The 15,573-nt window shown below is 41.1% G+C and overlaps 1 protein-coding gene across 3 annotated transcripts in view; it reads right to left on the reverse strand.

Moving 5' to 3' along the window:
• ryk (receptor like tyrosine kinase) overlaps positions 1 to 15,573 on the reverse strand; it is a 37,975-nt gene that overhangs the window by 20,252 nt on the left and 2,150 nt on the right. For all 3 annotated transcript variants that reach the window (XM_080005043.1, XM_080005044.1, XM_080005042.1), the window contains exons 2-5: positions 2,349 to 2,470; positions 2,136 to 2,235; positions 1,601 to 1,732; positions 453 to 515 (exon numbers count right to left, since the gene is read on the reverse strand). In XM_080005043.1, coding sequence (XP_079861169.1) covers positions 453 to 515; positions 1,601 to 1,732; positions 2,136 to 2,235; positions 2,349 to 2,470 — 417 coding nt within the window. The remainder of the gene's footprint in view (positions 1 to 452; positions 516 to 1,600; positions 1,733 to 2,135; positions 2,236 to 2,348; positions 2,471 to 15,573) is intronic.

The following is a 15,573-nucleotide window of genomic DNA, read 5'->3' on the forward strand; positions in this document are numbered from 1 at the left end:
TGCACTCAGCGATAATGGAGGCCCAAAATACCAGAGGCTTTGCCCGGGATCCAGTGTCTGAGAGCTTTCCTCACCATCTCACTAAAAGCCTCTGAGGCCCCCTGGTTCCTCAAGCCCACCCAAGCAGAAGGGAGCTATCCTGGACAGCTAATGGTGCTTTGTTACTGAGGCAGCGGACTCACAATGGGCCATCCTAAAGCCCAGGCAGAGCCAGAAGGGGATAGAACGACCGGTCAAGATGGCGAGGGGGGGGTTTAACGGGAGGACGCATCCCCCCCACTTTCTCAGCCCTGGATAATAGAGCTTGGTTACGGAGAAAAAGCACAACGCGTCGAGGCACCCTGTGCTAATCCTGCCTCCATGGCATCCGGCTGAAGCGCACAGTGACAGAAGATGCATTGAGTCGTCAGAGACTCGGAGGAAGGAAAGGATGTAGCACAAGCAATACTTACATTCGGGCCTTTGAAGGGTGCTATTGTTGGAGAGTGGGGGAATCTTTGGGTCAGAATCTATTCCTGTCACAGTGAGATTGGAAAATAGAATTAGATATACTGTTGTCACAATGGTACAATTGTCTGAATCAATCTAAATGTCAAAGTGGTGACAAATTGAAGAGCAGACTCAAAGCAGCAGCACTGAGGCGTTCTCTCAAACCTTTTTCATTTTCAAAACCCGTTACATAGTAAGCGGCAAAGAACGATGTAGCGATATTATGCAGCGCGCGGCGTCTGTTAATCCTTAAGTATGGGGGACGGATAATAAAAAGGACGACTTCTTTTGTCCCGTGTATGGGTACGCCCCATCGATGTGGCTGAGCAGGAATGGCTGCTTAACGTATCATTTTAGCACAATTGTGGCGTATACAAACAGTATGTTCATGCAGTGCCGCTAATTTGACTCATGTGCTCAGAATAGGACGGATATAAATTTCATTCCAGTGTGCATATGACAAGGAACCTCTTGGCCGTGTGTAATTATCTTCAGTGGGTTTGTAAATAGCATGGAGCTGAAGGCACACTGGTACTGTGCATTTCCCACTGTAACCGTTGGAAAGCCAATATGGTAAAAGTCTGATTCCCAGGGCTGAGGTTTAGGAGTGAGAAGCTCAGCCCAGACTACCCACAGACATTCACAGCCATTCAAAACACACTGAAAATGGAAAATTTAAAGGCTTTTTCTTTTTCGTTGTTTCTTTTATATGACAGCATTCTTTGCTTTTGTTCATTTATGCACAATGAAAAAAAGCAAAGAATTTTTAAACAAATCGAATAAAAATGAGAAATTTGACACCCAAAGCTTGTCACCTGAAGATATTCCAGAGAGGAATTTATGAAATGTTATCTGTGAGCACAAATTATAACAAGGCATCTGCAGGTTTCATCAAATTCTAATGAAAGGTTTTCCTGCTAGTTTTAGCTAGAGCAATTTCGTATCAAGAAAATAAGCAGGACATAATTAATGTTAACCGTGATGCAAATATGTATGGCCATAAACAATTTGAATGGCATACCTTTTTTTTTTTTTTTTTTTTTTTTTTTTAAATACAAAGGCATTCATGTTTTTATTTATTTTTTTTTTAATATCAGTAGCAGGAACATACTTTTATAGCACATTTTCCTCCTCTTGAAGTTGAGAACTGTGAAGTTGTTGGCATGGATGGTCAGATTAAGCTGCACCGTCAGAACTGCCTCTCCGTCCACCTTGCCGGAGCAGAACAGATCCACTCGAAAGACTGCAAACAGACAAACAGATTGACACACACGCAAAGTAGTTCATTTTTGTCTCCATTTAAAAATATTTGATGGATTAGGCTAATGGAAGCAGCAGTGTAATTGACTGGAACAGGGACATTTAGCACGTATATAAACATGGTATTTATGTCTTATGATAAAGTAATCCAGGGGATCCTGGTTCATGTAACTTCTGCTGATCACAGCTACCATTCTCAGGTTCAAAAACCTGATGCTAGATAGCTTAAAAAACAAGATGTAAAATCACTGCAGCCTTTGACATTTGACATTGGATGAGTCAATTCAAGGATAGGGGTTACAGCATTTCTGAAAGTGCTGAAAGATGATCAGAAGGATGTAGGAGGCTCATAGGGAAGTAAAACCAGCGGGAGGTGGTTGACGAACCTGAGGTGATGTGTGGCACTTCCCCCTCGCTGGAGATGTTGCTCTTTGGTTGGTTCATGGCTGCTGAGTTCTCCACATGGAAGCCAAGCCTGTAGTCAACCTGTAGAGAGAGACATTTATTGTTATTATTATTATTGTTGTTACCCAAACTAAATCAGCACTGGTTGGCACAAGTGAGTGAGTGCGGTGTAAGGCAATATAAACCCAGCCCACCTTGTTCTTGGAATACCATGTGAAGTGAAGGCTGTTGGTTTCACTAGGCACCGGCATTGTGAACGAGAGCGCAAAATTATTCACCACATCATCACGCACATAATAGAGTTCTGCGTCAAGGCCTGGGGGAGAGGAGATAAAATATATTTTATTTGATTAGAAAATGCAGGCATCAGTTTTAATTACAGTGCAATTCTAATCATTTCAAAAACAGGGGGCAGGAGGAATAGCTTCTGGGATTGCACTATTTACAGTTGAGTATTCTGGGGATATAGATGATCAGTTTGACAAAACACACATGGTATACAATAAGTACAAGGAAGATAAATAGATTCCCCCCCCTTTAAATTATCTTGGCTAAGTTTTTACTAAACAGCACAAGCAGTTGTAGCAAACAAACAGTTTATTTGTAAATGTTGTGTTTAAACAACATCACATAAACAACATGAAATTGTCACAGAATTCTAATAACAAAACATGAAATGGACCAGATGTCTGATACTGGTATCGCCATCTGTGTATCTTTTTTTTTTTTAGGCAGAATGAAGCAGAAAAGCAAGAAGAAAGACAGATAGTAAATATCTGTTAAAATACCACACTGTAACTGGGGGTTCCCTCTGAAGGACTGACAAACAACTTACGACATCTGCTAGCACTTGAGAAGTCTTAGTGCCCAAGTGAAAACACATCAAATCACTCAAGTGAAACACCCCTAAAATATGACTACAATTTCCTACCGAAGGAAAAAATGGGAAGGGGGAGAATAGAAGGAAGGTAGAGGAATGCTTTCCATAAAGAAAACAAAAAAAAAGATCTTCTTGGATTGGTGTACAACACCCAGAGGCGATCCTGCAGCACACCAAAGTCAACACACTTGTCAGGCTGGCATGTAATGTTTTCTTCAGAGTCAAGATAAAAATGGCCATAAAAAAAACGTGATGCGGCTTCTTAAGTGTGGCTGTTAATGCAGGTAGCCAAATCACAGACAGTGGCTTGGGGCAGTGATATCAGTCCTAGATGGTTCACTGTCTGGAGCCCATCTATCAGCCTCAGAGGATCAAGTTAAAAGAGACAGGAAGAATGTGCCCTGGCTCCCCCCATGCCCTGGAGCACCGCCTTACAACTGTGGGCTCAAAGCCCTTTCTCACATTGGCTCAATTAGAGACATTCAGACTGTTCCCACTGGAGAATACTTGGGGAATGGGTGGAGGGTGTGAGAGACCAGTGTCCAACTAATTCCAAAGAGCCAGACAGAAACTTGGGTCAAGCTGGTTTGACGCCTTAAGATGTTTGACACTTTAGGGAGGTAAGAGCTCTATGGAACCGTATTCCTCAAGACAGGGATTCCCAACATTTTTACTCAATCAAACCTGATTCCATCTATGATGAAAAGGCGTGATTTCTTCCCCAAAAGTATGTATTTGCTAGAACCTTACTAAACATTGTTTCTTTTAGGGAATACATTATGACATATTGTCATGGGGTTTGTTACAATTTAATTAACATATGGATTTTTTAACCAACATTTTTTAATGTTGGTTAAAAAAAATGGGGTCCGGCCCTGTAGTCTGGGATTAACTGCTCTCAACCCATAGGACACTACTGAATTGGCCAAGCGGTTGTGGCCCTACAGTAACACTGTCTGAACAGCAACAGAAGGTGCATTCCTCCATGTGCAAAACACCAGGCACACAGTTCACAGGCCGGCAGTCACACTCACTTACACACTGCCTGAGATTAGTGCTACAATAATTGCCTTCCTCATGCTTAACTCTGTGTGACTCCCCTGTGTCTACATGTGGACACGGCTTTGATACTAATTAAAACTATGCGGCGAGGCGTGTGGTAGAAAACGAGGAGGGGCTTAGCACAGTCCAGTCACCTGCTACAGCTCCTCGATCAGACCGGATAAACTGAGAGATAACTTTAAACTGTAGGGATGCACTACTACTTTGTGTTGCATCGCATTACACACTCCTTTTCAGAGACAAGCTGTAACAGCTGATCACCTGTGTCAGTAAGTTAAAGGGATAATCCATTTCTTTGGTCCATCTTATCTGCTAGGTACAATGATTATCAGCTGTGCACCGGCTGTTTAACTCAGTGAGTTCAGTCAGTTGTGTTTTGTCGACAATAATGCTGTCATGCGAAGCATTGCAGTCCCTACTTGGCAACCGCCAACTCACCTGAACCGGTATTTCCAAAGCAAGCAGATTAATAAACGGTACGTCAAAATGGTTCCAAATGTGGCTGCATTTAAAAGCATTATTTTTTAAATGTTGTAATTATAACTTGTCATAACGATGCGAGATGAATCTCTTAAAAAAAACTCAGCTTTTGAGATGCTGGAAGGTGTATTTCCATAATTTCACAGGAGCTAAGCTCACCGTTTACCCCTGCAGCCTTGCATTGAGCTAACAGAGCTATAGCATGCAGCCTGTCACTATCTCAGTCCTAGAAACAAAGGGATGGAATTGGTATTGACCTTCTCGTCTGAATCCGGATAAGAAAGAATAAAAAAAAAGTTCCCGAAAAAACAAACTTATTCCTTTAGGCATATTGAAGGATGTTGAGCCATGCATTGATCCCTCACCATTTATTTGGCCTCTATGTTCTCAAAAAGGAAAAAAAAAATAAATAAAAAAAAAGATCATTTGATCACAGAAGATCATTTTGGAGCCTGACCACATCGTCATGCTGGTTTGCATGAGTCACAATGTCAATTAGCTGGTTACAAAAGCCCTGTGGTCTACCACATATCTTCGAAAACGCATTTGCTAAGTAGCTACCAGCCACATCAATACTAGAATGTGTACAGGGGAGGAACAACAGGGGGGTAGGGGGGCCCTTTTGTATTTCAATAAACCTATGACTTTGCTTTGACCACCAGATTAAAGTTAACAAACTAATTTCAGCGCAATAACATTATGACACATTAAGTGCCCGTGGCTACACCTCTCTAGCTTATGAAACCTACCTGTATGGAATATACAGTGCAACTCTGGTCCAGCACAGAAACACGTTCAAGACCTTATTAGGTAGCACATCATTATCATTGATTTATAAATTAACATGTGCAGGCTTCAATTGTTACTAAAAATACACTGATCAGCCACAACATTAAAACCACCACTAATAACTTCTAATATTGTGTAGGCCCCCCTCATGGGACCAAAACAGCTCTAACCTGACGAGGTGTGAGGTGTTTTCGCACCGCAGGAACTTTTTCATAGTTCTAAGAACTTTTGGAGGAACACTCCCTATTTTTGTGTCCACACTGCAGGAACTAGGAACGTTTGTAGTTCTTGGAATGCAGTTCTTGGAGGACTTATTTAAGCTCCTACTCCAGGGTAGGGACTAACCGGTACAAGAGTAACATTCAATGATGAAAGAGCATGGTGACTGGTCCAGACATAAGTGCATGGTCCCTCACACTGAGGACAGTACGCCCGGTTGAGTCGCATCGCTCTGGGTGCAGACCAGCCCCCAGTACACTCCGTGGTAATGACCCCTGGTGGATAGGGGTCATCATGGCTACTCTGACCAGTCTGTGGCTACCAGGCCCCATTTGCAGCAAGCCATGATGTACTGTGTGTTCTGACACCTTTCTATCATACCAGCATGAACTTTTTCAGCCATTTGTGGTACAGTAGCTCTTCTATGGGATCGGACCAAACGGGCTAGACTTCACTCCCCACGTGCATCAATGAGCTCACGGCCGCCAATGACCCTGTCGCCGGTTGTCCTTCCTTGGACCACTTTTGGTAGGTACTAATCACTGCATACCGAGAACACCCCGCAAGACCTGCTGTTTTGGAGATGCTCTGACCCAGTCCTCTAGCCATCACAATCTGTCCATTGTCAAAGCCGCTCAGATCCTTACGCTAGCCCATTTTTCCTGCTTCCAACACATCATCAGAACCCATTCAACATTTTATTTCATCTGTTTCTAGTGTTCCATTCCGACATTTGCTCATTCAATCATTGAAAAAAATAAAAAATAATAAAGTCAGATTGCAATATTTTATTTTGATAATTTTGCTCCATCCTGCAATTTGCTTGTGGTTGAGACCATCTTACAGAGTGGAGACATTTTACAGACAACTTAAATTGTACACCAAGAGTATTTGTCCATTTATCAGAAAATATTACAGGGCTGTGTAAAGCCATGTGAATCCAATGCTTGTTCTTGGATTAGCGGTATAGCACTACTATAGTTTATGACATCTACAATCAAGTTGTGACATTATATAACCAACAGAAACCGTTATGAGAATGATATGTGGGATAATAAATCTACCCAGGAGCACAACCTATAAAGTAAGGTAAACATGCAGTATTCTCTTGCCTGTGGATCACATTGCAGGCTTTGGAGAAGCAGAACAAAAGAAGGCCGTGGCCAGGTGGCAGGGCCCGGCACAGGTATAACAAAGGCCCTGCTGTTGGACAAAGTCTGCGCTGACCCCATATAGCCTCCATCCCTGAGCACCCCCGAGATAAACCCCCCCACCAATCACCGGCCTCTCACAAAGAAGATACTGGTCATCTAACCTGAGAGGGGAAAATGAGGGCCCGCTCGAAAATCTATCCGGTGAAAACCCCAAACAAGTCCACTGGGCACCAGTAGACTACCGCACTGAGGGTCTCGTAGACTGAGGGTCTCGTAGTCCCTGTTTTCACAGGGACGCTGGAAGAGAGGAAAGCTGAAGCAACCTGCCTTTTGTCTTGATCTAAAACGGCCATACAAGTCAAATGACTGTAAACTTAGAATACACGTTTTGAAAATAACTAAAGCCTAATATTTGCCACATCTATGGCATTAAACATGTAAAATAAAGAGTAAATATAGAATTGTTTTTATGACCCTTCCAAGCTCTCTATTGGCCCAGTGAAATTAAATCAAGTTTGGCAAAGCATGTGACGGTGCATATTGACATGCAGGACAGAAAGATACTTTGACTCCAAATAGAACATGGTTTAAAATGGTACAAAAATCTGATTTGCTGAAAATACCCTGTAACAATTTTGTGGCAGTAAAGTAGGGCTGTACCCGACTAATTTTGTCAGTCGAATCGGATTCGGCTGTTCAATATGAATATTTGACTATTGGGCGGGAGGGGGCGGGGTAGGCTGACGCCTTGGGCACCATCCCGAGAGGGGGCACGGAGGGGGAGTGATCGGGACTCAATTTGCGCACCAGTTTTCCTCTCCGACAGTACCGACGATGCTAGCGCCAGTGATGGGGTGCCTGCGATCGGCGCACCAAAACAGTGTGTTTTTATTTTATTTTACGTCTGATTATGGAACGAAACAAGTGTGTATGGAACGGTATGGAACCAAACCGTGCATAATGGGGACACTTTCTCTGGACACTCTCCCCGATCACCCCCTCTCCATGCATTATGCACAGAAAATAATCTTGGGGAGTCAACTAGTCGTGCCCATTCCTCCATGCCCCGTCCCCACACTGTTTTTAGTTGTTTCATTTGGAGGACTCAGCAGGCTCTCTGCCATCGGGGCGCACAGAGAGGTGTGTTCGGATGTGGACGATTCACACATAATATGTTTATGATTCCCTTTATTTATGCCACGCCATCCGAGTGGCATTTTCAGGGCCCTCGGGCCCAGAGACACAGACGACTTGGGTAGAAAACACACCAGTTTTATTGTAGTGAGTGTGCTAGGTGGAACAAGCCCAGAGCAGATGTAATACATGTCACACGGGCTCCTTTCCTGTGTGTGTGTGTGTGTGTGTAGGGATGTCTGTTTTACCTGTTGCTCGTTGATTAGTCTAATGAACAACAGGTATACACCCACACCGATCCTGGGCCCAATTACCTAGACCCAGGACAGGTGTGGCTGCTCAAACCACACCATGTCCACACTGCCGGAAATAGGAATTATCGTAGTTCTTGGAGCACTGTTTTGAGAGAGGTTTTTTTTTTGGTAAAGATTCACCGATCCACTGTTTTTCAGTTCCGTTCTGATTCCGATACATAAGTGCCGATACCAATACTCATTCTGATACTAGAGCTCTTTATTCTTAATATTATTGTTGTTTAGAGCTGCAGATATTCCTCTATCATTTGTATAATGCTATATTTTTAATATTCCAATTTTTCATGACCAAATTTAGTACGGGGCAGAGCTCGACATTAATGCTTGAACGCCTGCACGGGGCAAGTAGACTCAGGCAAGTGGAATGCCTCATGCAGTTTTCGGATCGGGCAAGTGAAAAATAATTTTGATCACTGTAACTTTATGTGAAAATAAACAGCGTACTGTATTGTGGCTGCATTTAAAAGCATTATTTTTTAAATGTTGTAATTATAACTTGTCATAACGATGCGAGATGAATCTCTTAAAAAAAACTCAGCTTTTGAGATGCTGGAAGGTGTATTTCCATAATTTCACAGGAGCTAAGCTCTACTGGAGCTAAGTACTGGAGCTGAGCATTTTCTGCGTGCACGAGTGGGTGGGCGAAGCCCGAGCCGTGGGAGCAGCACATCGCAGCATGTGGTTTCTTATAATTTAAAGAAAAAAATATGCTGTCAATCAATAAAATGCGATATATTTTATAATATGTCTACTTGAGAGGACAGAACAGAGACAGCTTGTGAGAAGTGTCGATAGGCACTGGTACGCGCTCCATAAGAGTAGTTATTGTTATGGATATGATTTGGATTGTGATATCAAAGATAAGATAAACATGATTCTGTGAAATGAGGAGTAGAATAAGGAAAACGGTTAGATTACAGAAGAAAATACAGAGTGGACAGATGCAGTGGGCGGAGAAGAGACACACTTGCAGTATTGAAAATCTCGCTCACTGAAAAGAGACTGCTCTTACGGCTCCCAAGAATTTATTTTAACTATGAAATTGTATAAAATTTTTGTAAATATTTATTCCACTGCAAAAAAAATACATTATTTATAATGATTTTATGTGACTGGACAATGTAACATCCTCTAAAACAGATTTTTTAAATTATAATGAAAGCAAGGCATTTAATGAACAAAATCCAATCCTATGTTTTAAATTAAAGGTTATATTCCCAAAACCTTTCTTGCTCCATTGTCTTCTAACCCAGGGGAGAGCATTTGAATGGATCAGTTAGAATTCTCATTTATCTTTGTTCAGTGGAAAGATCGAGGCTACCTCTAAATAGTTATTAGGCGTTTTCGCACCACAGGAACTTTTTCATAGTTCTAAGAACCTTTGGAGGAACCGCCCATTTTTTGTGTCTGCACTGCAGGAACTAGGAACAATTGTAGTTCCTAGAACGCCGTTTTGAGAGACATTTTTAGCTCCGACTCCAGGGCAGGAACTAACTGGCACATGAGCGGCCTTCAGTGATGTAAGTGCATGGTGTTTGGTCCAGACGTAAATCCATGGCCCCTTAGACCGAGGACAGTCCGCCCGGTCAGGTCGCATCGCTCTGGGTGCGGACCAGCCCACATACAATCAGCGGTAAAAATTAAATAACCAATAAAAAAACAATAAATAGTATTTTTATTGTAGATGTATTTAATCATTTTTACGACGTTAATTGAATGAAACATAAACTCTGCGTGCAGTGTCCCGGTAGGAGTCCATGCCTTACGAAAGTCAGAGTAAACTTTTAAATCAGGTCTTGTAGATCTAATATGAGTGAAGATTCAGCAACTGGATTTCTTATTTCTCGCCTCAAATTTGTTCACAAAGAGATTACGGTGGACTGATAAGGTGAAATATGTGAAAGTTTACGGAGTAAATTCAATGGAACCCAGAAGTGAAGCTCAAACCCCATTGGCTTAAGTCCCTTCAGTGTTCCTTTTGCCAGTGCGAATGCGACCAGAAAAAAAAAGGACTTGAAGGTATTTAGATCTCGGGGGACCTCCTCAATTCCTGGTTGCCCTCAGGGAATCTCCAGAACTATTCGGTCCGAAAATGCCTGTTGGAGTATAAAAACGTAACCAAGAGAGAAAAGGAATAATGCTGCTTAGCATACAATTATGCATTCCCTGTGAATTCTGCACTCACAAACACGCACACATCTTTTCAGGTAGCCATGCAACAAGTGAGTTTAAAGAAGACCAGTGATTAGTTCTGGCTATAGAGACTAGCTAGAACACACGTGTCACCGCAGAAAAACACTTTCAGATGTGGCCTTTCTCCCAGGTACAGCGGCAGTGCTGGGAGGATGGCTATCAGTGTGGGCCCAGGGAGGTAACCTACTGGACGTCAGTAAAGCGAGGGACAGTCATGCCATAACAATCTATTTGTAAAGTTTCACAAAAACATCTACATTCTCGGCAAAGGCTAAATCCCTACTTTACAACCGGCTTCAGTGCAAAAACAGTAAAGCTCTAATGAATTTCACAGCCAAGAGTAGAAAGCACACATCAAGACACCATCTCTGAAGTTTTCTTTTACTTACTTCAAAGAGGCCAAGCTCTCAGCTTCCCTCTTTTATTCTGTGGTGCCCCAAAGGCAAAGAAGGATGTAAGGAAGGCAAATAATCTACGCAAGGCTGTCTGCTGCTGTCCTATAAGAGGTGTCTCATTGATCGTTATTTATTCACACACCTTAGTTTACTCAACAAATGGAGAATGATTTACTGTACAAACAGATACACGATTAGCTGTTTGTGTCGGTATGATTTCATGTTGAGGTGATTAAGGGGTAATTAAGCTGGCCCCGCACACTACCTTCCTTATTAAATGTAGGCTGTTTTCACAAGGGCATTTTATGAAAATATCAGGGCAAGTATGGTCATGGTTTTCATTGCTTAGTAAAGGATGGATGGGTTCAAAGGTTGGTAAAACAATTTTTTTTTGAAAAGCGAACTAACTTTGTCATTTATCATGCTGATTTTTAGATGAACAGCCATCTACAGTGTTATAAAAAGTATCTACAAATAGGACTTTGTTGTATTGAGGAGTAAAAAAAACAAAAGATACACAAGTGTACTAATAGTATTGTGTATATTTTAGTTTGCATGCATGCATGCCTTCATACAAATTGTATTTTGTATGCATGCACTTTGTATGCATCTGTAGTATACATCAAAGAGTATGTGAAAAGTACCAGGATGACATACTACATCTGGAGAAACGCCATAGTCTGCAAAGGCTACAAAAACACTACGCTGGCAAGTGTATCCCACAATGCATTGTGAGGGCAAGACACTGGTAAAAGTTCCTAAGCAGTGTCGTCATCAACCCATTATGTGCTGAAATGAAGTGGTGAGGCTATATGGCAATGTAGTATGACTGAAAGTTCATTGTTATTTTTCCTCCACATACTCAAGTATCCTAGATGATAATATGAACATGTAGTACACCATTTCGGATGCGGGGTGTGTCTAAAAAAAAGAAGAAGCTAAAATTAGACATTGTGACAGCCTACATTGTGCCACGGCACAGCAAGGCTGATGTTTCTTTTACAATTTCCAGCTTTGCTCTTTGAATTTCAACAGAGCAAGAACAACTGAAAAGGATCTACTCAGGACTTGGGCCACTGTACACATAAACTGAAAGTGAAAGCTGATTGAAATGGTTGGGCAGCAAAGTATAAACAGGTTCTTGTTGGACAGAATCTCCCGCCAATGCAGTGACTATTGAACAAAGACATGTGAGAGCCCTCTCCATTCTGCTGCAGGATCCTTGCTGAGTGGCATGAAGGTAATTAATACAGCTGCCAATCACTCACTCCCTCCTTGTTCTCAGGCACTATTCTGCAAACCTCTGACTGCTTTTCAGCAATTAGGAAGGATGAGATGGACTGCTATAAGAGGCTAGCCTCATAGGAATGCAACAAGTCTCACTGTATTTTTATGAAAACACCAGGTATTTAGCTCACAATATAAATTTATCGTATCATATAATAATATATTTATAGTAGCTTCTCTCACATTTTAAATCAAACACCTCAACCCATGCTTATACAGCAAGATTTGTCAGTAATAGCAAATATGTGTACTCTGAGCTTACTGAACACATATTGAATGCTGAATATTAAATTTAAGCAAAAGTAATTTATTTTAAGGAACTCTCGCTTGAGAAGAAAATCCCAGCATTAGTGCGACCACGGAGAGCAGTGGCAGAGTTGAGTGCTGTGTAAAACTGGAAAACAGGCGCTCTCTCATTACTCTCCTGCTACTGAGAAAATTCCCTTAGCTGTTCCACCGATGGGTCTCCCATGGAAAACTATACTCAAACAGTCCATTATTACCAGAAACAGAAACAGCACATAAAGTGTGTAGAAAACTTCCCAATATTTTTACCACTAAATGATCATGTGGATGATCTGAATGTCAGAGGAAAAGCCTTCCAAAAACTGGAACACAAGCTTTGGGTTCACTTCTTCTCTAATGCTGGACCAATTATAAAAACTATTACTATAATGATGGACATATTTACACAGTATCAATATAAATCATCGTAGCTGAGGTTAAGTGTAGTTCATTACATTGAACTATATTTATTAATTATACTTTATAATTAACAAAATATTACCTTCATAAGATTGATTAATATGTCAATTTTTTATATGTTCGATTTTGGTTGATTTATCAATGCAATTCATTCAGATCATAAAATGACAGTTAACATCAGGTAATGAGGTACAAAATACTGGCAAATTGTAATTGCAAATAACCTGAAGATAGAAATTTTGAAATTGCCTAAAATTTTTATGGGGGTTCGCTTGGTCAACTCTTTCATAATTTTCAGTTGCCAGTTTTCTACAGTTTCACTGTTTTGGCTGTGGTGACAGCGACTATCTTCTGCTGTCTTTGTTTTCTTTTTCTCAACATATTGTCTGCCTGCAGTAGATGGAAATTTGGAGTGGATATTAAGTTAAGTCGTACGAATTACATTTGAGTTGCTTGAATACAATTCTCGACTTGGCACCTAGGATGCAGGTCTTGGGACACAGCACATTAGCTGGGGGGGTGCAGGCGGTGGGGGATCTGGGAGGTGAAGAAAGCAGCTTGTCACTGCAAAGGATTTATGAGACAGCCAACCCACAAGCCATTTATCACATGTGCAAAAACAATCAGGGATTCTGCCTGTACCTGGCCCAAAGACAAATATATAAATAATAACCTGGACTCTTCCTGTACATTTTCCTTAACATCCTTTGGGAGTCACGTTTGTTAAAGTTATCAAACTGAATGTCGAGTAAAGCTTGAACAAATCGGGCACAGCCATTCTCTAGTCTCGAACAGGAAAAAAAATGGAATATCATAACATATGATAGCATTATCTGTTGTGTTAAAAAGTGCCAACTACGCCCTACATCCAAAGAAAGTCAAGAGGAATACAACCGGTTTGAATTCCACACACTAAGCTTTTAAAAACAAACTTATATGCTTAAATTCTTGTTCATGTCAACAGGAGGTAGCAGTTGTCAAAGTGTGTGTACTAGCACCAGTAGCAGGGCACTGTGCCAACTTGGAGCACTACGCACTGGGGAAAGTATCTAATCCAGCACTCAGAGCAGCATGTTGGAGGGTGACTGATACCCGCGCAGGAAAATGTGATTCAGAGTGCTTACAAATGTCTTGATGATCATAATGATCAATGCTTTGTTTATAACAAAGTATGCTATGAATGTACTCAGAGATAAACAAGGTTGATTATCAGCAACAAAGCAATAATGAAGAGGGAGCGCTTGCCAAACACAACACGTGCTGATTTGTGAATGATTAAGAAATAATCCTCTTCCTCCTCGAAATAGTTTGAAAAGTTAAAATAATAAAATTCTGTGCAAATTTAATCATCAAAAGAGCTTGGGGACAGTGGGCCAGTCACAACAAGCTGGTTTGCAGCATCTGGCCCACAGACCACATCTTTCCCAGCTTGCCTCCAGAACATAATAGAGGTAACAAAGATAAACTAGCTGGACAAGCATTCCTCTGTAGCTGCTTCAGCTGGCCAACCAGTGGCAGATTATGATCTGTGAAAGGAATTACAGAGCTATGGACACCATAGAGAGGAGTGAGGGAGAGGAATTAAGAAAGGGGTAAGAAAGAGAGAAACTCTAAGCAGGATGGGGAAAGAATAAAGTCTATCTTTCTCAGCATCAAGGGATGGCTGACCTTATCCAGACCTCTTCTCATTACTCAACACTATCTCTGACCAGCATCCAGTGATAGTCGCAGTGTGAGATTGGAAAAGTTTCTCCACAAGATCCCCTTTCTTAGACCCTTTGAGGAAAATAGGGTAAAACTGGAACAAAAGTACACCCAGTTATCTGTTCTGGGGTTTACAAATTCTTGCAAGTAGTCTTTTTTTTTTTTTTAACAATTATAGAATTCAAATCTCTGTTAAAGTGGCAATCTATAAATTGTCTGCATTGGGTGAAATCCACCACAGGTTCGAGAATTTCAATTTCTTCTGCTTTCATCACATCAGGGTTTCTCCCCGTGTCTTTGCTCTGTTGGATTATTTTACGGAAAATATGCTTTCTTCTGATCTATTTTGTTTTTTTTGTTTGTTTGTTTTATCGCAAACTTGATGGAGGTTGGGATATTTTGTCATCCATTTGTTGCGGCTCCTTTTTGTGAATGTTCACCCATATCAACATTTTACTGATCACAACTAGCTTCACTAGTTTCTCAAAGTTTCACAACGGCCACCTTTCAGGTTTTGTATGTGCCTGGTCTAGCATTCTTGGCAGGAATGACAGACCTTGCCATCAACAATGGAAACAGAATAGAGGAGAACCTGCATAATGCATATACGTTGAATTGCTGTTCCTTAAAAAGTGCCAGAAAACAAAGTATCAAATATGGCTTTTTTTTTTTTTCAATAAACAATCAGACAGATTACCACTTTAAACTAGGTATTAATATTTATAAGGAACATGATCACGCTGGATTACCAAAAAACTCAAATGCTTCTTGTATTTGTGAATTTATTACCAAGGAAAAATGGTAATGCACTCGTGATTTAATTTTAAGCAGCATTTTAACCATGTTGTTAACATGCTGGGCTTACTCAGGCTTAAGCTTCAAGACATTGTAGTGCAGTACTTATACCCCTTCATTAGGCTGTGCAGTGGCACTCACACTTTTAATGACTGGTTTCAAACAGCACCACCCACATGATTTGAACAAACTCTATATTAACAACTTACGGGCGGTTGGTAGAAAGGCTTTTCTCTCTGAATCAATGGGATGAATGATAATCTTGTTTGAACAAAAAAGCTCAGAAAAACAACAATTGTCAATAAAGT

The sequence above is a fragment of the Zeus faber genome, assembly GCF_960531495.2.
Source record: "Zeus faber genome assembly, chromosome: 1".
NCBI classification, from domain to species: Eukaryota; Metazoa; Chordata; class Actinopteri; order Zeiformes; family Zeidae; genus Zeus; species Zeus faber.